Here is a 23,156-nt window from a genome sequence, read left to right as displayed (position 1 = left end):
CCGGGAAGCTCTGACACGAGTTCTGGGGATGCAAACTGGTGTTCACGTTTGCATGCCAAGCGCTTGACCTGCTCAGTCATCTCCCCAGCCTTCTTTTACTACATCAGACACTTCAAAGTTCTTCTCACATGCTAAAAACTGTAACATCAAAATCTTTCCATAAAATCAGTAAGAGCAGACAGCATCACAAGTCCTGTTTAGAAAGGATTCTTAACGTATTATTCCACTTTAAAATGTACATTGTCCTTCACCACATCCAGAACACGAACAGAAGGAACTTAGGTGTATGGAGTGCCTTCCACACACCAGGTGCTATGCCGACAGCTTATCTGCCCTTTTGTTGTTGCCGTTTTGTTTTTTGTTTGTTTGTTTGTTTGTTTGTTTGTTTGTTGAGACAGGGATTTTCTAAGTAGCCCTAGAAACTCGCTCTGTAGACTGGGCTGGCCTCAAACTCACAGATCCACCTGCCTCTGCCTCTCAAGGGCTAGGATTAAAGGTGTGCGCCACCACCTCCCAGCTAGTTTATCTGCTCTTAGTAAGATCTATGTAGGGGTGTCATTATCGCTCTTCAAAGAAAAACATGCAGGATTAAAAAAAAATCAATTTATGGGTAGGTAAGAAAGAGGAGTAGATCTGGGGAGAGCTGAAGGAAGAAGAATGAACATGATCAAAACATATTGTAAGAAACTCTCAACTCTGAAAAAAAAAAAAAAAAGAAATTTATACGAAGCCATTGGTTACAGATCTAAAGACAAACCTGCCTTCACCTGTGCTTTCCTCCAGGCTTGCACGCTTACTCCAATCAGGGTACTCGGCGTAGATACTGTGTTTTGAGAGAGACTGCACAACCATTTCACACTGCACATGTATGCCCCTAATATACGGGCATATGTATCTGATATTGCACACACATACCCTTACTATATAGGCGTAGGTATTTCATATTGTACATGTATGCCCCCCTATTATAGAGACATATGTATTTCACTTTGATGACTATATAACAAATATAATCAAGGAACAGCAGATTTGGCTCCTAAAAATGTGGGATAATGTTTACAATCCTCTTTTAACTTTTAGGAAAATCAAGTTTACATGTTTTTCTTAAAAAAAATACAACCATACTTGGACAGGGTGTGGTGGTGCATTCCTTTAATCCCAGCACTCAGGAGGCACAGGCAGGCATAGCTCTTTAAGTTCAAGGCCAGTCTGGTCTATCTATACAGTGAGTTCCAGGCCAGCCGGGGCTACTACACTGTGAAGCCCCTGTCTCCCCTGAAAGACCCTAGCCCTTCAGGCTTACACTCCCAAGCCTCAGGAAGAGAGAAACTTCAAGCACCAGGAAATAAGGAACTAAAAAAAAAAAAAAAAAACTAGTTCCAAGGGCCACCTGACTCAGCCACTACTCAATCACCCCTGTAAAAATGTAACAATGTAAAAAGATTTCTGTTAAGAGATGTGCTCAACTGTGACTGGGATAGTTGCAGGTGTTCCAGGAAGGACCACCGTGACTTGTGTGTAAACTCCATTCCCGCCCTGATACCCGCCTTGAGGTTTCAGGAAGAATGTGCATGCGGACGTGACTGTACCCACTCTATGATCACCCTGTGATCAGGCCATGAAATTGTATGGGAATTGTAATCTTGTGGGTTTTGTGGGTTTTTCCTTTAAAAGCCCTTATGGGGCTGCAGTAAGATGCAACTCTTGCTCTTGGGAGCAGAGAAGCCCCTCTGTACAGAAGCCTTAATAAATTCTTCATGCTGTTGCATCAACTGGACTGGAGTCTGGGTTCTTGGGGCACCCACTTGAGACCTTAAACTTTGGGGTCCAACATCCCCTACCACCAAAAACAAGGAAGAAAAAAGACCCAACCAAATACCACACTGATTTATTCAGGACACTTCTGACCATTTTGTAACACTGGACTTTCCTCACGTGAATCTAATCACCCCCAGAAATGCTGGTTGAAATGGAAAATGACTCCCCCACCCCAAAATTAAGCTCAGTATAGAAAATATATTTTTTCAACTTATAAAGCCAAACTTCACACTTAAACGCTTGGAGGGAGGTAGTGTTGTTCTGGGGATACTACCTCAGCCTCCCAGCTTTAGGACTACAGCATGTGCTACGGTGTCTGGAGTGGCACTCTGCTAAAAAGGAGCTTGGCTTTATTGTATGTGGATAACCTGGAACAGCTTGTACCAGAGGAACAAAAGAGGGCAAGTATAGTGGAATACTCCAAAAATCCCAGTACTTGCCAGGGGAGGCAGAAAGATCAAAAGTTCAAGGTCATTCCCTGCTACAAAGCAAATGTGAGGTCAGCCTGAGCTACACGAAACCATCTCAAAAAAAAAAAAAGCTAGATGAACACCTTTAATCCCAGTACTCAGAGGTAAGTGGATCTCTGAGTTTGAGGCCAACATTGTCTATAGAGCGAGTTCCAGGACAGCCAGGGCTGCACAGAGAAACCCTGTCTTTAAAAAAAAAAAAAAAAAAAAAAAATCAAAGAATGGTAGAAATGTTAAATGGATGCTAAAGCCAACTTAGATTTCTTACTGGTGAATTATAATCTATTAAAAAGAATTAGGAATCTATATTAACAACTTAAGCTTGGTGAGGAATAGGGTGTTTTCAGAGGTGTAAAGTACCTCTCCACAAAATATTTATAAATTATAAAAAGTCTAAGGAAGCTGGGTAGTGAACATGTTTAATTAAGAAATTAAAGTGAGCCATCATCCATTATTAGACAACTCAAACCATATGCTTCCTGGCAAGAGACAATAAGGCCATAGCATCATTCACGATACTCCTGATAAATAAATGCAATCTGAATTTAATAATGAGGAAACACTGGACAATCTTAAACTATGTTTTACAAAACAATCAGTTTTGTATGTATAGTTCTATGTCAACCTGACACAAACTAGAATTATCTGAAATGAGGGAACCTTAAATTGAGAAAATGCCTCCATAAGATCTGACTGTAAGGTATTTTCTAATTAGTGATTGATGAGGGAGGGCCCAGCCCAGCCCATTGTGATAAGTACTGTCCCTGGGCTGGTGGTCCTGGGTTCCATAATAAAAGCAAGTTGAGCAAGCCACGAGGAGTTAGCCAGTAAGTAGCACCCATCCAGGGCCTCTGTATCAGCTCCTGCCTCCAGGTTCCTCCTCTGCTTGAGTTCCTGCCCGTGCTGCATTTGATGGTAAACTGTTATATGGAACTGTGAATAAAATAAACCCTTTTTTCCCCCAAGTTGCTTTTGGTCATGGTGTTTCATCACAGCAACATAACCCTAACTAAAACAGGTTGTAAAGTGGAGAGAAGATTAACTAATTCTCCCAGACTGAAGAATACTAATACAATGTGACAAGCATGACTCTGAGCAGGCATCTGATCTAAGGACATGCTGGGACTAACTAAAGAAACAGAACTAACAGCTTTTAGTTCACTCTTAAAAAATCCAATGGGCTATCATGACCATGTAGAAGAAAGAATGTCCTTTTAGAAAGAAATGTAAAGTATTCCCTAGGCTGCAGGAATGTGGGGGGAGGGCATCATGTTGTCAACTTATCATCAAGTGGTCAGGAAAGAACTTTCTCCTGCCGGCCAAACATTACTGAAAGTTTGTTTGTGTATTTCAAAAGATACTTAGTTGATCTCCAAGATACACTTTTATTAGAATCCACATTACCAGTAGGGCACAGTGGCGCAGGACACAGAGGCTGGTGGATAGATCTCTGTGAGTTTGAGGCCAGCCTGGTTTACAGAGTGAGTTCCAGGACAGCCAGGGCTGTTACACAAAGAAATCCTGCCTCAAAAGTATACCAATTCGGGCGGTGGTGGCACATACCTTAAAATCCCAGCACCAGAGCTACACAGAGAAACCTTATCTTGAAAAACAGAAAAAAAAAAAAAAAAGTACACCAGAAAAAAAGAAAAAAAATCCACATTACCAGTTACTGAGAAGTAACTAAGTAAGGAATTAGGAACTAAAAGGAACTAAGGACCTCAGAACCCCCCCTTCCACGGTAGCCTATATTGCTACTTGTTGTAAAGTGGGAAATGAATCAATCAGTTCTAAGTTTAGCAAGTATAAAAGCTGGGTGCCTGTGGTTACTATACCAGTCTCTCACTTTTATAAAGTAAATTTACAAAAACATACAAAAATTATTTATTAAATTATTAGAGCTTCAGTTCTTTAAACTCATTCAGAGTCCAGTTATGATTCATCAAGTCATCATCTCCCTGCCAACAAAATAGCTGTTCCTGAAATGGAGAGCAACCCTGGTATAGCAGATAATCTCCACATAGGCTGTGAGAGAAGCCAAAATGAATGGACACACAAGGAAATGAGGGTTACTTTAAAATGTGGAAGTCCTATAAAATTTGCTGATTTATCACTGAACAGCAATTCTAAATTCTGTGACTACAAAGGGAGTCGGAAGTGGAGAGACGCCAGCTCTCCTTATGTGCACGTTCACATTCCATACACACAGCACCACTCAGGAGGATGCCAGTTTCTCAATTCCAACTCTACAATCCCGTCTGTAAAGTGACCCCATGTAGAACACAGCTTCTGTTTCTGTCCTGCTGAAAGCTGTGCTGACAGCAAAGGCGAACAGGAACAGGTGACAGAGCCTCCTCAGGTGCTGAGCTGGAAAAGCCCTGGGGAGGGAGGTGTACCTTCTGAAAATGCTCTTAATGCTGGTAAGAATTCAAGTCAGACAGCGACTGAGTGCCAAGGTCTGTGTCTGGATGAGTCCTGCCATTAACCCATGAATCAATCTTCTAAATCATTTGCCCTTTATTTGTAAACACATAAAAGTTTGCTTTTCTTTTCCATACAATTCATTTTTATGGTTAATACATTATATCTATGAGAATGAAAAGACAATTCTCCAGTACTATGTCCTATTTTCCACTATTTTTATTCTGGGTTTTTTTACTATGGTTGTAATTTTCAGTGAAAGCATTTTAATTTAATTTCCCAATTATTAAAACAAATACACAAAAAGATGATTAGTGAAGAGTTTCATGCCACAGAGCAACCATACATTTTGCAACAAATAAAAGTACCAAAGAATATTACCCAAGCAAATCTCACATATTCCATGGAAAAGCTTACCAGGTTCATCTCCTGAGTCAATTCAGAAAGGATTATCACTCCTATGATGCAGTGTTCCACAGTACCCTTTGGAAAAATAACCAAGTGAAAACATAGTTAGTTCTTAACTTTTAAAAATTAAATAACAAAGCATCACATTGGCCTAATAATAGTCCTTAAAAGTATGGTTTTTTTAAAAAGTATTGTTATTTATACAACTAAAAGAATTTTGAATTCATTTTTGAAGGACAAATTTTGGTACATGGAATTAGAGAAAATGAATACCTTAGAAATGCATACCACTCTATACAATGTTTCCCAACATTTATAATTCGTAACAATGAAGCTTCAAAATAACATTTAATTTTGTACCTTTTCTACAATCTTAAGAATGGGGAAAAATGGTTTTTGTTCTAGAAATTTGCTTGAAGCCTACTGTGATAGCTGCACTCAATAATTAATAAGTAGCTTAGAAACTAATTTAAATCTCTTGATCTAATATCAGAAAAGATCACTTAGGCTCTTTTAATATTACTGAACAGTGCACGTGTATGGAGTCGTTAGGTGCCTTAATGAAGACATCTAGAGTATCCAATGTAGCAAAGTAAATATGACTATCAATATGGTATAGTTGCCATGATATTTCTAATTAGCTTCCAATTTAATTCCAAAACTTCCTTCAATTCAGACTTCATGTGCACATTACTAACAAATTACCCTATTACAAAATCATACTGGAACGCATGGAAATAATGTAGCATCAAATTAGAGTGCAGTAATACAAAAGTAGGCACAGATGTGCTTTCTCCATCTTCATCGCACAGTTGGTCATCCCTCTGACTTGCACAGAAACTCAGCAACACTGAATTCTAGGTATAATTAAGTTCATATTATCTCAGAACCACCAAAGACCAACTCTGGGAGCATCAAACAATGCATTTTAATTCTTTGTGGGCCTCCTAATTTCCTATTCACTGAATTATGGCTACTCTGTGTATATTAGCTCAATAAAGTTGCAGAGTATGGCTCTCTAACTAACTGACACTCTGAAAACTGTTCTTTCTTTTTTTTATTTAAACACCTGGGATCACAGGGGCTTGGGCTACAGCTTTTACATGGGTTCTGGAGATTCAAACCCTCAGACTTGGCCCACAAAGCAGTTTTACCCACTGAACCATCTCTTCAGCCCAAGAACTCTTAAACTTGACACCAACCAAAGTTAACTGCCATGATCAGAAGTGACACAAGTATAAAAAACATGTATCACTAAATACTTAATTATTTTAGGAATGAGGAAAATAGGAACGAGGAACCAAGGACAGATTCCTGATTTCTTTATTATCTCAAAACCTGTAATTACCATGTGGAATAGGAAGTGAACAATCTCCTGGTAGTTTCTGTTCTTTCTTTCTTATACTCTAAATATCTGAACTGGTGTAAATCAGGTATGAAATGTATGCTTTACCTATTATTTATATTTACATCATGTGCTATGATTTAGTGATTCACTTGAAAACATTCCTCAGGAAAATATTATAGTTGATGTGGTGTGCGATTAAAAAAAAAAAAAAAAGCTGTCAAAAAGATTTGTTGGAGTACCAGTTATGCTTTACTAAATCACAGTTTTTTTTCATTTGTACTATGAAACCCATTTCTTAGGACTCTTATGAGAACTAGGTAATTATCATTATAAGCATCATAAGCCGGGTGGTGGTAGCACATGCTTTTAATCCCATCACTCGAGAGGCAGAGGCAGGTAGATCTCCGAATTCCAGGACAGCCAGGGCTACACAGAGAAATCCTGTCACAAAAAAACCAAAAGAGCATTATATACATACATACATATATATTAAGTTGCTTGTATATGTATATACAAACATGTCATAAATAGTACATTTTAAATTTAGAAACAATGATTATTTTCATTATTCTGGTATAGCGTAGTTTTTAACTGACAATAGATAATAAAGGTTCCAAACGACAAATAATAAATGACAGCAATGGTACTACAAAGAGAACCAAGTGGCTCGAAGCAGTAATTTAAACAACCAAGCAAGTGATGACACTGTAACACAGTGATAACCAGCGCCTTCTTACCTGAAGGAATTTCTTCACGTCAGCAATAATGTCTCTGAAAACAAACTCGTCTTTCTGAACTTCAAACCACCCCAGCTTAGTGAGCTTAGCAATGACTTGAATAAGAGCTTGAATGGCAAAGGGAGCCAGCTTAGGTTGTGACGCCACATAATTCAGAATGTAGTTTCCTACAAAGACAACAGCAGTGACCACTTGGACTTGAGACTCTTGTCAAGAAAAGGCAAGGGAGGTAATGACATGCTCTCTGATAAATGAGCTGACCCTGTCTTCAAACTGTGTACCTACTATACAGTAGATCCTATAAAATGTACTGGAAAAACATCAACTTGTTCCTCTATATTCTGTTAAATCTTGGGGTAATTTAAGCATGCTATGATTGCTGTTTTTCCTACTTGTAGCTGTCACATGCAAAAACTTGAGAGGTAAATTCAGACAACTGCAAGCAAAATAAACCAAGCTGTTAAAGTGGCACAAAAATATCTAAGTAGAACAGTATAATAAAACACAAGAATGCATATGCCTCAGATGTCTACTAACCACTGAATTTCATTATCTGCGTTATCCACCGCACCCATCATTATCGGGGCACTATAATTTTCCATCCTATTATCACTTTATGGGACCTCACAAATGCAACTTTAATGAGTCCTACAAACACCTTCTCAAGCACATTTGCTGTATCCCGCAAGTGTTTCTAAATCACTTCATCTGCACAACTCTACCAAACATTTCTTAGAATTCTATCAAAAAAGATAAAACACTTGTCTGACAAAAGTGTTCTCATAATCTCCCTTGTCTCATAAGCCCCATGTAGCATTGTGTAGCAAGTCACTTTTAGAAACACATACATCATGTTACACAGGAACTGAGTAGGCCAGGATGGGGACATGACTCAGTGGTAGAGTGTTTGCCTCAGATGCAGGAGGCAGGGTGCTTAATCCTTAGCAGCTTCAAACAATTAAATAAATAAACAAATGCTTATTATGAGGCTAAAAGTCTATACATACCATTTTTTAAAAACTTGATCTTAGTTAAATGCCTCAAAAACATAGTAGCTTACGATATTGATAGTCGGTACACAAAGTATTTCTTTTTTTTTTAATTTTATTTTATGTGCATTGGTGTGAAGGTGTCAGATCCCTAGGAACTGGAGTTATAGACAGTTGTGAGCTGCCATGTGGGTGCTGGGAATTGAACCCAGGTCCTCTAGAAGAACAGCCAGTGTTCTTAACCATTGAGCCATCTCTCCAGCCCCCACAAAGTATTTCTTTAAAGCATGAAAATAAAGTAATGCTTACAAAAGAGTTAACATAGCAAAGTCAACTATAAGCTACCCAACTAAAAATGCTTCAGTGGAAACAACTCCCAACCCAACACCTTAAGAAATGAGCCACTGTCGAGCAGTGGTGGCTCACGCCTTTAATCCCAGCACTCGGGAGGCAGAGGCAGGCGAATCTCTGTGAGTTCAAGGCCAGCCTGGTCTACAGAGTGAGTTCCAGGTCAGCCAGGACTGTTACACAGAGAAACCCTGTCTCGGGGGAAAAGAAAGAAAAGAAAAGAAATCAGCGGTCATCTCTGCCTGGAGGAGTTTGGGATCTACTGTGGGTGAAAATACAAGAACAAAAAGACCAGGAATTATGGAGGCCAGAGGGTGGTTCTGGGGTAAAGCACTTGCACACATGCACATGCAAAAGGGAAAAATAATTAGAAGGCGGAGGTGAGGACAAACAGAACCTTTACCCTGGTAAGACTACAAGCATGTGGAAAAACAGTTGGGGAACTTCTTAGAAGTTTGCACAAACTTATAACTGAGCAACTTCATTCCTATGTTTTACACAGAAAAAATGGGGAAAACTGGACCATTCAAAGGCTCCTAAGTGAATGTTCAAGTATAACTGCTTGAGGTGACAAAGAAGTGAAACTCCAATGGCCAATAGCTCATCAACTAGTAGTAAACATGTTTTAGAAGCCATCTACACACAAGGGGACTAACAAAGAGGAACGACATAAGTAAGATGTGACAACATGATGAGACTCCCCATCTTACTTAGTGAGAGGTACCACATATTTGCAAAAGAACTACATATGCTATGATCTGATTTCTAGGAAACATCTACAAAGAAGTCAATCTACGGGAAGCAGAAAGGATATTAGGAGTTGAGGGCAGAGAGCCTCCAAATAAGCTTTCTAGGGTGATGAAAATGTTCTAACACCAAATGTTAGAGAATGTTCATACAACCATAAATTTACTAAAATTAAGCTTTTTACTAAAGGCTTGTAACTGAGTGACTTTTTGCCAGCACTGAACTGTGTTTTATGATGTAATGTGCATATGCTTCAGAAAGCTGAAAAGAAGAAAGAAGGGAAGGAAGAAAAGGAGACTGATTTCTAAGAGCAAGCAAACCTAAACTACATATTTGTCTGAAGAAGAAAAGGATAGCATTCCAGTCCAGGGAAACCATATAAGAACAGGCACTGAAGCAGAAATAAGTTGGTGTCAGAGGAAAACCTGACACACGACACTGGACGGTACTGATAGAACTATACGGTCACCTAAACAAGGATGGCTCTTCAGTGACAAGCTCATGAAGGTACTTCAGTACTAAGCTAGGCAAATGATATATGACTAATAATCAACAGAAAGCCATTGTTAATTACACTAGTAATGGTAGAAAATAGCGTGTGGGCACAGAACCTGGCAATGGTGTTTATGAGAAAATAATGAGGTTACCACAAGTGGATCTTCCAAGACTAAAGATTTACATTGATCTGAAAAAGCAACGTGACTAGTGAGGCCATGCTACACATTTTCTTTTTCATTTTAACTCACATGTCTGTTATTATACATGCCCATTAGACATATCATGACAAAACTTCTAATCTGACAGAAACAAGAGTTCTTTAGTCAAACGAAAGAAACTAAAAGAAAACTCACCATTTCTTACGTGAAATTTTCTTATACATTTCTACTTTCTTTTCTCTCCAAACTTCATTCACCACTTTTTGTATGTGTGTGAGACTTTTTGTATGTGTATGAGAGAGACAGCGTCTCAAGTATCGCAGACTGGCCTTGAACTTGCTATGCAGTCAAGGATGACCCTGAATTCCTGATTCTCCTGCCTTTCTACCTTCCAAGTCCTGGGATTACAGCCTTACACCACCATGCCCAGTTTGCATGGTGGTGGTGACTGAACATAGAGCCTATGTATGCTAGACAGAAACTCTACCAACTGAACTACATCCCAGGCTTGCTCAACTTTTAATAAAGTAAAATCCCAATAAACCATCGGAAGTTGAAAGTGTACTTACTACATCTAACTACAAACATCACAGTGTAGTAACACAGTGCAGAGCACCAACTGTTGACCCTGTAGATGACAAAAACTACCTACAGCTTACTGTCACTGTCCATATCACCAGAGTGTGGGACGTCGAGTCACCAACACAAGAAAAGGTCAGAATTCATATTCTTCAGTATCATTTGCACAGAATCAAAGTATTACTTAAAAAATCAGAAGTCAAATCACTGTAAATTAATATCTGCATTCCTTACTCTAAAAAAGTTTCTATTTTTAAAATATAAGTCAAATAGACAATCAGAATGCTTGTAAGTATTTAAAAAAATCTGTTCAGTAATTACTAAGTACAATTGACAATTTTGATTGTCAACTAGACTGATTTGGAATCATCTCAGACTGGTGAAACATACCTCTGGATATGTTTGTAACAAAGTTTCCAGAGAGGATTAGCCAAGGGAGGAAGAACTACCATGAATATGGGCAACACCATCCTATGGATTTCAGACCTTAGCAGAATAAAAGGGTTGGGAGAAGAAAGCCAGGTGAGTGCTGGCATTATTCTTCTGCCCCCTCTCCATCCACAAAGAAAGAAAAAAAGACCACCAACTTCGCTCCAGCCCCACTGCCAACTATGCTGAGGCACATGGGGCAAAACAACCATGAAATGCAGACCCTGCAACCATGAGCCAAATGAAGCCACCCTCTTTTAAGTCATCCTCTCATGGTTCTGGTCATAGGAACACAATAGTAAATAATACAATGATCTTCCAAAGCAAAAGCACCAGACCCAGACAAGTCTACCAGTGAATACCTCGAGCACTTAGGAAATACCTGCCAACAGATGTAAGTAGAGAGCACAGCAAACAGCCAGGGGTGGGGGTGGGGTGGTAGTGCACACCTTTATTCCAGCAGGCAGAGGCAGAGGGATTTCTGAGTTGGAAGCCACCTTGGTTTATAGAGTGAGTTCCAGGACAGGCTCCAAACAAATCTACACAGAAACCCTGTCTCAAAAAAAAAAAAAAAAGAAAAAAAGAAAAAAAAAAAAAAAAAAAAAAAAAGAAAGAAAAGGTAGAGAGAAATCTACCTAACTTATTTTAATCAAAAGTTATCTTCTTTTATTTATTTTATTTTATTTCATATCCAGGAATGAATCCCAGGCCCTCATGAATGCTAGGCAAGCATTCCACCTCTGACTACAACCCCTGCCCCCCAAATTATCTTAATGAAAACATTACAAGAACATAAAACTAGAAATCAATTAACTCTCTTGAAAAAGAGTTGTAAAAATTCTCAACATTTCAGCAAGTAGAATCCAACAATGTATAAGGAATTAAAGAGCAGGATAAAGTAGGATTTATCTTAGGTATGCAAGGCTGGCTCAACATATAAAATCATCAACAGCCTACAGAATGAAAACCATATGATAATATCAATAGATATAAGAAAGTATTTAACAAACATAATATCGATTTATGATTAAAAAAAAAAAAAACAGAGGCAGGCAGTGGTGTTGCCCTTCTTTTTTTGTTGTCTGTTTGATTTTTTTCGAGACAGGGTTTCTCTGTGTAGCTTTGAGCCTGTCCCGGAACTCACTCTGTAGACCAGGCTGGCCTTGAACTCACAGAGATCCACCTGCCTCTGCCTCCCAAGTGCTGGGTTTAAAGGCATGCGCCACCACTGCCCGGCTTTAATCCCAACACTCACAAGGCAGAGCAGGCGAATATCTGAGTTCAAGGATAGCCTGGTCTACAGAGCAAGTTCATGGATGGCCATGCTACACAGAGAAACCCTCTCTCAGAAGAAAAAAAAAAAAATCCTCAACCAAGAATAAAGAGAAACTTTCTCAACTTGATCTAGAATACTCCTGGAAAATAAAAACTACAATGACATCACGTTTGATGAGAAATTTAAAAAAGCTTCCCACCAAGATCAGGAACAAAACAAGAGGTCTCCTCTCCATCACTTCAGGTTTCATTTATTCTGTGTGCTCCTCTCCTATCCCACTCCAGCCCCAAACAGGGCCTTGCTGTGTAGCACAGGGTAACCTTAAACTCACAATTTAGCCAAGGCTGGCCTCAAATGTGGGAACCTCCTACCTCAGTCTCCCATGTCTTAGGATTATAAGCCACCATGTACACCTGCTTATGGGTGTCTAGAGCAACTTTTCTCACAAAAAAATTTCTCAAAACTTAGAAACGACCGTTACTTAGATACATTCAGACAATGAAGTATTATTCATAACTAAAGAGAAATGAGATTATTGAGTTGTCATGAGAAGACATGAAGAACCTTAAGCACACATTACTGTTATGAATGGAAGAAGGAAATCTGAGAAAGCTACATACTACATGCTTCTCACAACATGCTAATCTGGAAAAGGGACTCAATGGAGGCTGGTCAGACCCGGAGGTTGAGGTCAGGAGGGAAGACCTGGCAGAGCACAGGATTTAGGGTGGTACAGCTGCTGTACACTATTCCAACAGCAGACACATGCCACTGAATGAACACACTACACTGATGTTGGTAACAGGGGGGCTGCCCACGAGGGGAAGCAGGGAGTATAAGGGCACTCTAGTTTCTGTTCAGTTTTGCTAAGAACCCAGAAGTTCTCTAAAAAATTCAGTCTAATTAAAACATGTCCTAAATTCCATGACTCAGGCTTACACTGTTTGAACCACTGTTTTTTTTTTGGTTTTTTTTTTTTTGGTTTTTCGAGACAGGGTTTCTGCGCCTTTTCCTGGAACTCACTTGGTAGCCCAGGCTGGCCTCGAACTCACAGAGATCCGCCTGGCTCTGCCTCCCGAGTGCTGGGATTAAAGGCATGCGCCACCACCGCCTGGCCTGAACCACTGTTTTTTAAGATGCAAATGTATCTCTTGCTCTCTTAACTATAGCACTTTCTGCAGACTGAAGAACTTTCTGAAGACTGTTAGGAAACAAGGCAAACTATATCACTGTATGGTTCTGACTAGTGAATTTTGATCTTAAAGATTCATAACACATCAGATATCTTCATTTTTCTAATATAGAAACATAAATAATATTAACTGAGTCTGAAGAACAGAAATGAGACAATAATTTGTTTCTATTACAAAGAAAAAGTAATCTCGTACCCCAATTATTAGGTTTGTCCATATGAAATACAAACTTACACATATATAAAAATGTAAAGTGTATTGCTCCCAAAACATATAAAGAGCTACTCTATAGTATCAATCCTGTTCTGACTATAAGTAGGAATCAACTGTTGGTTTTAAATGTATCCAAACTGACACTGGTGTAGCAACCTGAGCAATATTGCAGAGCTGGTTTCTTTCTGGGCATTCAGTTGCCTATCAATTAAGAGCATGGACTCTATGCAGATTTAGGGAATTTGAATGACAACTCTCTTCCCAGTTATGTGATCCTGAGCTGGTCAGAACCCATCATCTCCAATTTACTCATTTGTAAAATGAGGATAACTCATCAGTTTATTTGGAGGATAAGATATGATGGTGAAAATCTTAACAAATACCACATATACAAGATACAATAAATTAACAAAATTTTATAATTACATATTGCCTTATCTATCATGTCATCATCACTGCATGAAGATGGCTTAATTATCCATCCTAAAATAATAATAAAACTAAATTACAAGCCTAATAAAAACTCAGCAAATTTAAAAGGAAATTTTTATTTTTAAAATATAATTTGTTAAAAAATTAATGAATCACTTACTGATGTCTATCCTCTGTTCTATAGGTAAAGGATGCATTCGGGTAACAAGTTTTGAAAGACATGTTGCTGCAAGGAGCTGAGCATAGGATGTCTGTAAAAAAAAGTAATTTTTGTTATCATCACAAAAATAGAATAGTCAAAATTTTTCTAAGCAAAAAGAATAATTTTTTGAGTTCTTTAAAGTAACAGATTTATGATGAATAAAATACATGTACTTGAAATACACTCTGTAGACCCATGAACATGCATGATCTCTCATAAAAGACCATCAGCTGAAGGAAGTGTACAGAGCCATCTCAACAGCACCAGGTAAATGGGAAAAATCAATGTCTAAGTAAGTTCAGATAAAACACTCTTAATATGGCCTGTAGTTCTGCACCCTCTGCGCTCATGCTACCACCAAATGCCCCTGGAGCCACACTTCAGAAGGCCACAACAGCTTCCCAGTGCCTCCCCCACCATGATTTCTGTGTTCCTTCAGATTTATGTCTGGCCATCAATTTTCATTTTTGTTCAAAGATTTGTATTTTTAATTTGTGTTTATGTATGTGTGCTCACATGAGTTTATGTGCACCACACGTATGCAGGTGTTCTCAGAGGTCAGAGGTTGTCAGATTCCTGGAACAGAGTTATAGGCAGTTGTGAAGCACCCGATGTGAGTGCTGTGAACTGACCCTGGGTTCTCACGAAGAAAAGCAAGTGCTCGTAACCTCTGATCATCTCTCTAGCCTCACCACCAATTTTTTAATACACCACAGTGTGTTCAAACTCTATAAATTATGTTTATCCTTCAAAATTCAGTTCATAAATTCATTCTCCTCCCACAAATTTCTTACCAAAACTGTATTTTTTCTCTAGACCTCAAGTTGGAAAAAAAAAATCCATAAACCAGATTCTATTTTTGCATAGCCTGTGAGCTAAAAATGGTTTTCAGCTTTAAACCAATGAAAACAATTTTAAAATAGTATTTTGTAACATATAAAAAGTAGGTACAATCTCAACTTTAGTGTGATGAAATTTATAACACACAAAGCCTTGCCCAGTGTTTATCTGTTGTCCATGGCTGACTGCATGTGTAATGGCAGACCTTAGCAGCTAAAACTGACCCTGTGTATGCTCAAATCCAGCTGCTGCTCATGTGCCACAAACAGCAGTGATACAACTCCAGTTTCTAGAGTGTCACAGGAACTGAGCCAACATGAGACATACCTTTCATTATATCAATGTATACCCATCATGTCAAAGAAGGAAAAGTGGACTTTAAATATCTAAATTTCACAGCACAGTGATAAATTGTGGCAGATCAGTGAGCTTTTCTCCAATGGTGCTACAGTTACCTTGTCCTAAAAGAATACACATTGACCTTTTCAAACTAAGCAGTCATAACAATATTTCCAACTTAAAGTCAGTAGTCTTTCTGAAATTTAAAGCAGACTATGTCAGAACAGCAGTTTCTCCCAAAAAAAAAAAAAAGGTTTACAAGGGGCTCATTGCTTAGGTCAAGTAAAAGAAGCTACTTACTAATGATGACTTAAAACACCATGTTTTACTGCAGCAGCTAAAGTTAGGTGTAGAGGAAAAACTTCACTGCCTTTCAGTGAGAAGGCACTACAGCAACATGAGAATAATTTAAAGGCAAGGCAAGCAAACTGCAAAGGTTATCATTGGCTTTCAATGAATGGGTTGAGGTTACTACTAACTATTCATGCTATTAATGCTCCTGACACTTGCATCTCCTTACTCCAGAAGCTGAGGAAGAATGGGAAGCAAGTAAAGAGCAGCTATCTTTTATGAAGCATCTGTGGAACTACAGGCCAGAATATTCTCAAAGGAGCTGAGGAAGCATTAATTAAATATAAACCTTAGGCAGACTCTGCTACACACCTGTGACAACAGTGTATGAGCAGAAAAGGGCTTAGCTGGTCAACTCCACAAAGCTCGTAAATAACAATAATAGTGATTTTTGAAGCCTGTACCATTCACTTTATATTAGCATTTATTCTGGAGTTGTATCTGAATCTCTCCTAACTTAGTGAACCAGGAGTGTTCCTTTACTTTTGTGAGCTCATCTTCCACTGACTTGCCCCTAATGAAGTAGACTAATAGCTTGTCAGAGACGAATTGGATTTCTTTTTTTTTTTAAGCTCACGTCTGAGAGTGAAATTTCATAGATAAAACAAAGTCACTATTTTTCACTATTAAATGGGTTTAGAAATTACTTTCTACAACAAACTTGTTCTTTCAACGAGTCCAGCCTAGTGCCTCATGTGAAGGGCATAGTACTTGTACAGGGAGCACGTAAACGGGGGAGGGCAGGGTGAGTGACACCCCAGTCCCTCGGGCAACACTGGCTGTGTCATAGGACCGACCGCCAGGCCATTTCACACACTCCTGTACTGAGAAAAGCTAACACAAGTAGTAAAAGCTCCACCCCCAACACGCTTGCTGACCTCCAGCTACAGTCCCGGCAGCATGTGTAGATACTGCAAAACTCCATCCCCAACACGTTTGCTAATCTCCAGCTACAGGCCCGGCAGCATGCTTGCTGACCTCCAGCTACAGTCCCGGCAGCATGTTCAGATACTGATACAAGTGCCATGAAAATTTCCGTGTATTTGAAAATCCATTTTGCTGTGCAACTGAGGACCTTCTACCTAATTCTTAATTGAAAATTATTAATTTGCAACACATTGACAGGCAAAAGGGCAACTATCAAGGGATTTTTAAAAAGCACAGACATGCCTTCTAAGTGAAAGCATGCATAATGCAGAGCAGACGCCAAAGCACTGGTATAATGTTTGGCAGCATCTAGGTTTGTGACGATATTTTCAAAGATATAAAATTTTAGCCAGGATGACAGTGTATACCTTTAATACCAGCACTTTAAAGGCAAAGGCAGGTAGACCACTGTGAATTCAAGGCCGGCCTGGTGTACACAGGGAGTCACAGGTCAGCCAAGGTTCTCAACATAGTGAGATCTCATCTCATGAAAGAAAAAAAAAATGTATCATTTCATTACAAAACTGCATGAATATATGAACTATGAACATCTGCAATCAAGTCTAATAACAGGAAACACCAACTTTAAACTCCAATTAATCCCTAACTTTTTATCAGCCAACATGAATGACTTAAAAAACTACATTCAATAATTAAAATTTGAATTTTACCAACAAAACTTTCAGTATTTGTTTTCTCTATTATTATATATATACTTACGAAATACCAATTTTGGCTCACAAAGGCTAAAATACTACATGGCCCTTTATGGAAAGCTTGTCACTTTTCTATAAAACATAAGTCTCTTTCTGTAGTATTCTCCATATCATTTCACACCTTTTTATTTATACATCTGTGCCTCTCTAACCACACAGTGAACTACTTTAATTCATGTACATAGGCCAAATAAGCAGTACAGTATTTGGTTATGTTTCAGTACGTGCTGACTACTGAGTCAGCACTCTATTTTTTTTCTTTCTCTCCATACATACATACATAAATACATGCATGCATACATACATACAGATATAGCTATGAATGTCTAGAATGGAGGTATGAAGAGGCAGTGAGCACTCTTCTGAACACTCTTTTGATTTTCTAGAGTTAATCATTACCTACCTACAACATTTGGATTTTTTTTTTAAGTTATTTCTGAAATATAATTGTTAGGGCTGGGGATGTAACTTGACAATAGAAAGCTTGCCTAGTAAGGCCCTGGTTCATTCCCTAGCACTGCTAAAATAAACATATAAAATGTGACATAAAAGTAGGCCAAGAAGAACCAAGAAACTATTCAACACATTCCTATTTCTACTGTGTGGCTGTGTGCTATGTTTGTTTCCTTGGCTTTCTAGTTCTTTCCTGCTTAACCCCCTTGACAGGAAATTACAAAAAAAAAAAAAAATGAGGCAAAAGCTATAAGTATCACTGCTAACCACTGCTATCATCATTAACACTGGCCTTTTATGGTTAATCACTCATCACATACTTACTGTTCCTTGTTCTAATAAAAGTTGACACTTGCTGAGACATTCTGGGCTGTCAATCAGTTCCAAGAGTGCTTTCTCAGCCTCTATTCTTTCTGTGAGATCAGTCCCTACGTAAAGATGAGTGCACAATGTTTCCAATTCCGCCAAGCTCTTCAGAGGGAGAAAAAAAGACATTTGACTTAAATGAAGAAATAAATTATTAAAATATTAAACACAGAAAACAAGATGCAAAAATGATGCTTATACATTCCTTCAATACATAGTTATTGAGCAGCAATGACTCATTTAGCTTCAGTAACAAAACAAGAACATCTCCTAGTTCCCCAATTACTTACTTATCTGACTTATGCAATGTAACTTAATTAAATGGGGACGACTCTCTCCTTAAGGAGTTAGCAAAGTTATGCCTGAAAAAAAAATTGACATATATGCTAAAATGTTCAAAACCAAGAGTGCCTCAAACCTAGGGGTAAACCAGATGAAGAAAAGACTAGAGGGTAGTATAGGCAAAGGGATAGCATTTACAAGGGCTTGAAATAAAATCAGTGTATTCATTTCAAGGCATTAAACAGTGGCCAGTACACGGCCAGGAGATGCCCAACAAAGCTAGAGATGGGGTAGGGAGAATGACCACAAACAAGCTGTCAATAGCTCAATTTATACTCTTCTGTAGTTTCCAATCCTAGCACCTGTAACAAAAGAACTAATGATAATTATATGTATGCTGATTTGGGCCTTCTGAACTCAAGAGTGCTTCAGGTCATGATTTTTGATCCTACAATATTTCTAACAACATTCTAACTAATTATTGCACAACTTTTTATAAGCACAAAGACTAACTCATTCTGTCTACACATACAATGCCATCTGATGATATAGAATACATGGAAATGATGAACTACCAAGTGAGATCAGCTTAAAAGAATCTTGTTAAAGCCATTCACTGAAACAAATTATTTCACTTGGCAGAGATTTTAAAAACAGGTAGCCAAATGAACATAATGGGTTATTCCAAAAGAAATGCCAATTTTGTTCCATTCTGGCCTGAATTTTTAGGCACAGCTTATAGCTGCAGTAGGCTTCACACCCCTCAAATACCCAAGCAACCATTAAAACAGGAGACACCATGGCTCCCATCCTTGTTTCCACTTCTCTCTTTTTATCTCCTTCACATTTCCCACTTCCCTATCTGTGCCACAACCCAGTAGTGAAGACTAGAGCATTTTCAGATAGAGTCCAAAACTACAGTTTCAAATTGATTCATTAAAGGACCTCACCAGGCATAGTGGTACATACCTGTAACCCCACCATCTGCGAAGATGCAGGAGTAGTGTCCTACGTTCATCAATTCACTAAGAGTTAGTGAGGCCGAGTGGTATGCACAGAGCATATAATACTGTAAAGAACTATACCCCTAAAAGACAGGTCTAATTCCTAACCCTCAGAGTCTATGAATAAAATCTTCACTAGAAATTGGGTCTTTATAAACCCTTAGTTAAGGAATTTAGATGAAATCATCCTAGATCTACAGTGGGCACTAAATCTAACTCTAAACCCAATTACTGGCATCCTTATAAGGAAGGACATCATTGCATATTTCTATAATCCCAGCATTCAGGAGGCTGAGGCAAGAAGACTGAGAATTCAAGGCCATCCTGGGCTTCATAGGAAATTTCTAAACAAAGTAAAGAAGTCTTTTCTGACATGTGGGAGGCACTGGCCCCCTTCCCTGTCCAGTAGAACTTTCCCCAGAACTGGATGCAAATATGAAGATTGGTCAGACAGCTGGGACATGCCTTCTCTCAGTGTACCAATACAGCTGGGGGCATGTGAGTGCCTGGCTGGGACTCCTAAAGCATTATGAAACTTGACAATAAGACACAGAGCCCCAAACAGCGAATGTTCCTGTAGGTACTAATAACGTTCACTTCCCTAAAGTGTCATTTGCACCCTCATAAAACTCCTTGCAAAGGTAACTTTCATGAACATGGAAGTTGGTCATACTTTTAATGGTCATTATCACCACTCCCTCTGGAAAAAAAAAAAAAAGTCATTTTCTGAAGAGAGGAAAGGAGAGGGAGGGGGACATTTCAGATGCAGAGATATAGAGGAGAAGGCCACAGCAAGACAGGCAGAGACTGGAGAGTCACATCTAAAACCAAGAAGCGCCAAAGCTGCCAAAGCGGTGAGACACCAGGGCAGAAGCCTCTGGAAGGAACCAACCGCACTTGCCCTTTGTCAGTCCTCTGGCGTTCAGAACTGAGAATAAAGTTGAGCTGTAAGTCACTCCATTTGTAGCATTTGTTACAAAAGACCTAGGAAACTAGCATTTAAAAATATATAAATGTTAATATTAGTCAAGTCAATGATATCTAATTACCTATGTAATCCTATTAAGAAATATTGTGGAAAGGTCTGGATGTTATTTGCTTTGCTATATTGATTTAATAAACTTTAAGACAGAAAGACAGGTATATAGTTAGTGTTCAGTCGACATTACCAATCACCCTTTTCCTCCAAGAGATGTTTCAAATTACTTTAAAATTGTTTTGTGTGTGTGTATACATATACATATATATATATAAGTGTTTTAACATTTATTTTTATGTATATGGGTATTTTATTTGCATGTACGTCTGTGCACTACATGCATGTACTGCCTTCAGAAGAGGGTTTTGGATCCCCTGGAACTGTTAGCCATATTCTGGGTGCTTGGAATCAAGCCTAGGTCCTCTGGAAGAGCAGCCAGTGTTCTTAATTACTGAGCCATCTCTCCAGGCCCAATATCTAAAATTATTAACAAATACAAAGTGGTACAAAATTAAAAAGGGAAAGTTCAAACTTTTATAAGAGATTTGAAGGGTGCACCAAGTTTTCTGTTACTGTAATGGTTAAAAAAAAAATTCTGGTATGTTAAATATTAAACCTTTCCAAACAGATAGACTCTTGCCCTTGTAGAAAGGTATTATCCAGACATTGCTAACCAACCAATCTTCTGATTAGCACTTAGTTTTTCCAGAGAACCTATCGATAGTCATTTTATCTTTCACGGTAGACTGGTAATTTTTCATCTTAGTTTTTATAAGCTGATGTCTGAGAATATGGTAAGAATGGCTCAGAAATGCATCCTGTCCCAATTTACTGACATGTTTGGATTATTAAAACCTCTATAAGGTATAGTGTCAACATTAGAAGCAGACATAAATAGTAAGTACAATAAGAAGAACTGGCCCTGGAAAACCTCCAAAAGTAACTATCAAATATGAACAGAAAGCACCCACTGTAATACCCTAGTAGACAATGATATGATCTTGCCTTCAGATTAAATACAGATCTTCTTAGCCAGGCATGGTGGCACCAGCCTTTAATTCCAGCACTCAAAGGGCACTGAACTTGAAGCCTACTGGTCTACATCGTGAATTCCAAGCCAGACAGGGCTAAACAGTAAGGCCCTGTCTCAAAAAAAAGCCAAAAACAAAGAAAAAACCCATGATCTTCCCAATTTTATGGACGTATTTCTTTATATCTGACATACAATTATTGGCCCCCATATGTGATTTCTTTCTATACAGAAAGTCTTGCATTAATCTCCATCAACAGATGAATACTAAGGCAAAGCCATGCAACAAAAATATGCTTACATGGTGCTTTGTTACTAGAAAGCGGGTCACTGGCTCCTTGACTAGGTGGAAGGGACAGCAGAGAAGGAAGGGAGGACGGGAGGAGAAGGCAGTCAGGAGGACAGCAGAGAAGGGAGGACGGGAGGAGAAGGCAGTCAGGAAGACAGCAGAGAAGAAAGGGAGGACGGGGGGGGGGGAAGGCAGTCAGGAGGACAGCAGAGAAGAAAGGGAGGACGGGAGGAGAAGGCGGTCAGGAGGACAGCAGAGAAGAAAGGGAGGACGGGAGGAGAAGGCGGTCAGGAGGACAGCAGAGAAGGAAGGGAGGACGGGAAGAGAAGGCAGTCAGGAGGACAGCAGAGAAGGAAGGGAGGACGGGAGGAGAAGGCAGTCAGGAGGACAGCAGAGAAGGGAGGGAGGACGGGAGGAGAAGGCGGTCAGGAGGACAGCAGAGAAGGGAGGGAGGACGGGAGGAGAAGGCAGTCAGGAGGACAGCAGAGAAGAAAGGGAGGACGGGAGGAGAAGGCAGTCAGGAGGACAGCAGAGAAGGGAGGACGGGAGGAGAAGGCGGTCAGGAGGACAGCAGAGAAGGAAGGGAGGACGGGAGGAGAAGGCAGTCAGGAGGACAGCAGAGAAGGGAGGACGGGAGGAGAAGGCAGTCAGGAGGACAGCAGAGAAGAAAGGGAGGACGGGAGGAGAAGGCAGTCAGGAGGACAGCAGAGAAGGGAGGACGGGAGGAGAAGGCAGTCAGGAAGACAGCAGAGAAGAAAGGGAGGACGGGGGGGGGAAGGCAGTCAGGAGGACAGCAGAGAAGAAAGGGAGGACGGGAGGAGAAGGCAGTCAGGAGGACAGCAGAGAAGAAAGGGAGGACGGGAGGAGAAGGCGGTCAGGAGGACAGCAGAGAAGGGAGGGAGGACGGGAGGAGAAGGCAGTCAGGAGGACAGCAGAGAAGGAAGGGAGGACGGGAGGAGAAGGCAGTCAGGAGGACAGCAGAGAAGAAAGGGAGGACGGGAGGAGAAGGCAGTCAGGAGGACAGCAGAGAAGGGAGGGAGGACGGGAGGAGAAGGCGGTCAGGAGGACAGCAGAGAAGGGAGGGAGGACGGGAGGAGAAGGCAGTCAGGAGGACAGCAGAGAAGGGAGGGAGGACGGGAGGAGAAGGCAGTCAGGAGGACAGCAGAGAAGAGAGGGAGGACGGGAGGAGAAGGCAGCCAGGAGGACAGCAGAGAAGGAAGGGAGGACGGGAGGAGAAGGCAGTCAGGAGGACAGCAGAGAAGAAAGGGAGGACGGGGGGAGAAGGCAGCCAGGAGGACAGCAGAGAAGGGAGGG

At 39.8% G+C, this 23,156-nt stretch overlaps 1 protein-coding gene across 2 annotated transcripts in view; it reads right to left on the bottom strand.

Moving 5' to 3' along the window:
- Nucleotides 1–23,156, bottom strand: part of Ranbp17 (RAN binding protein 17) — a 321,777-nt gene that overhangs the window by 288,700 nt on the left and 9,921 nt on the right. For both annotated transcript variants that reach the window (XM_059270225.1, XM_059270226.1), the window contains exons 2-5: nucleotides 18,217–18,363; nucleotides 14,225–14,315; nucleotides 7,203–7,369; nucleotides 5,127–5,192 (exon numbers count right to left, since the gene is read on the bottom strand). In XM_059270225.1, coding sequence (XP_059126208.1) covers nucleotides 5,127–5,192; nucleotides 7,203–7,369; nucleotides 14,225–14,315; nucleotides 18,217–18,363 — 471 coding nt within the window. The remainder of the gene's footprint in view (nucleotides 1–5,126; nucleotides 5,193–7,202; nucleotides 7,370–14,224; nucleotides 14,316–18,216; nucleotides 18,364–23,156) is intronic.

This window comes from Peromyscus eremicus, chromosome 8a, assembly GCF_949786415.1.
Source record: "Peromyscus eremicus chromosome 8a, PerEre_H2_v1, whole genome shotgun sequence".
Lineage (NCBI taxonomy): Eukaryota > Metazoa > Chordata > Mammalia > Rodentia > Cricetidae > Peromyscus > Peromyscus eremicus.
The sequence above is the reverse complement of the archived record's forward strand: the minus strand, read 5'-3'. Positions and strand labels throughout refer to the sequence as shown.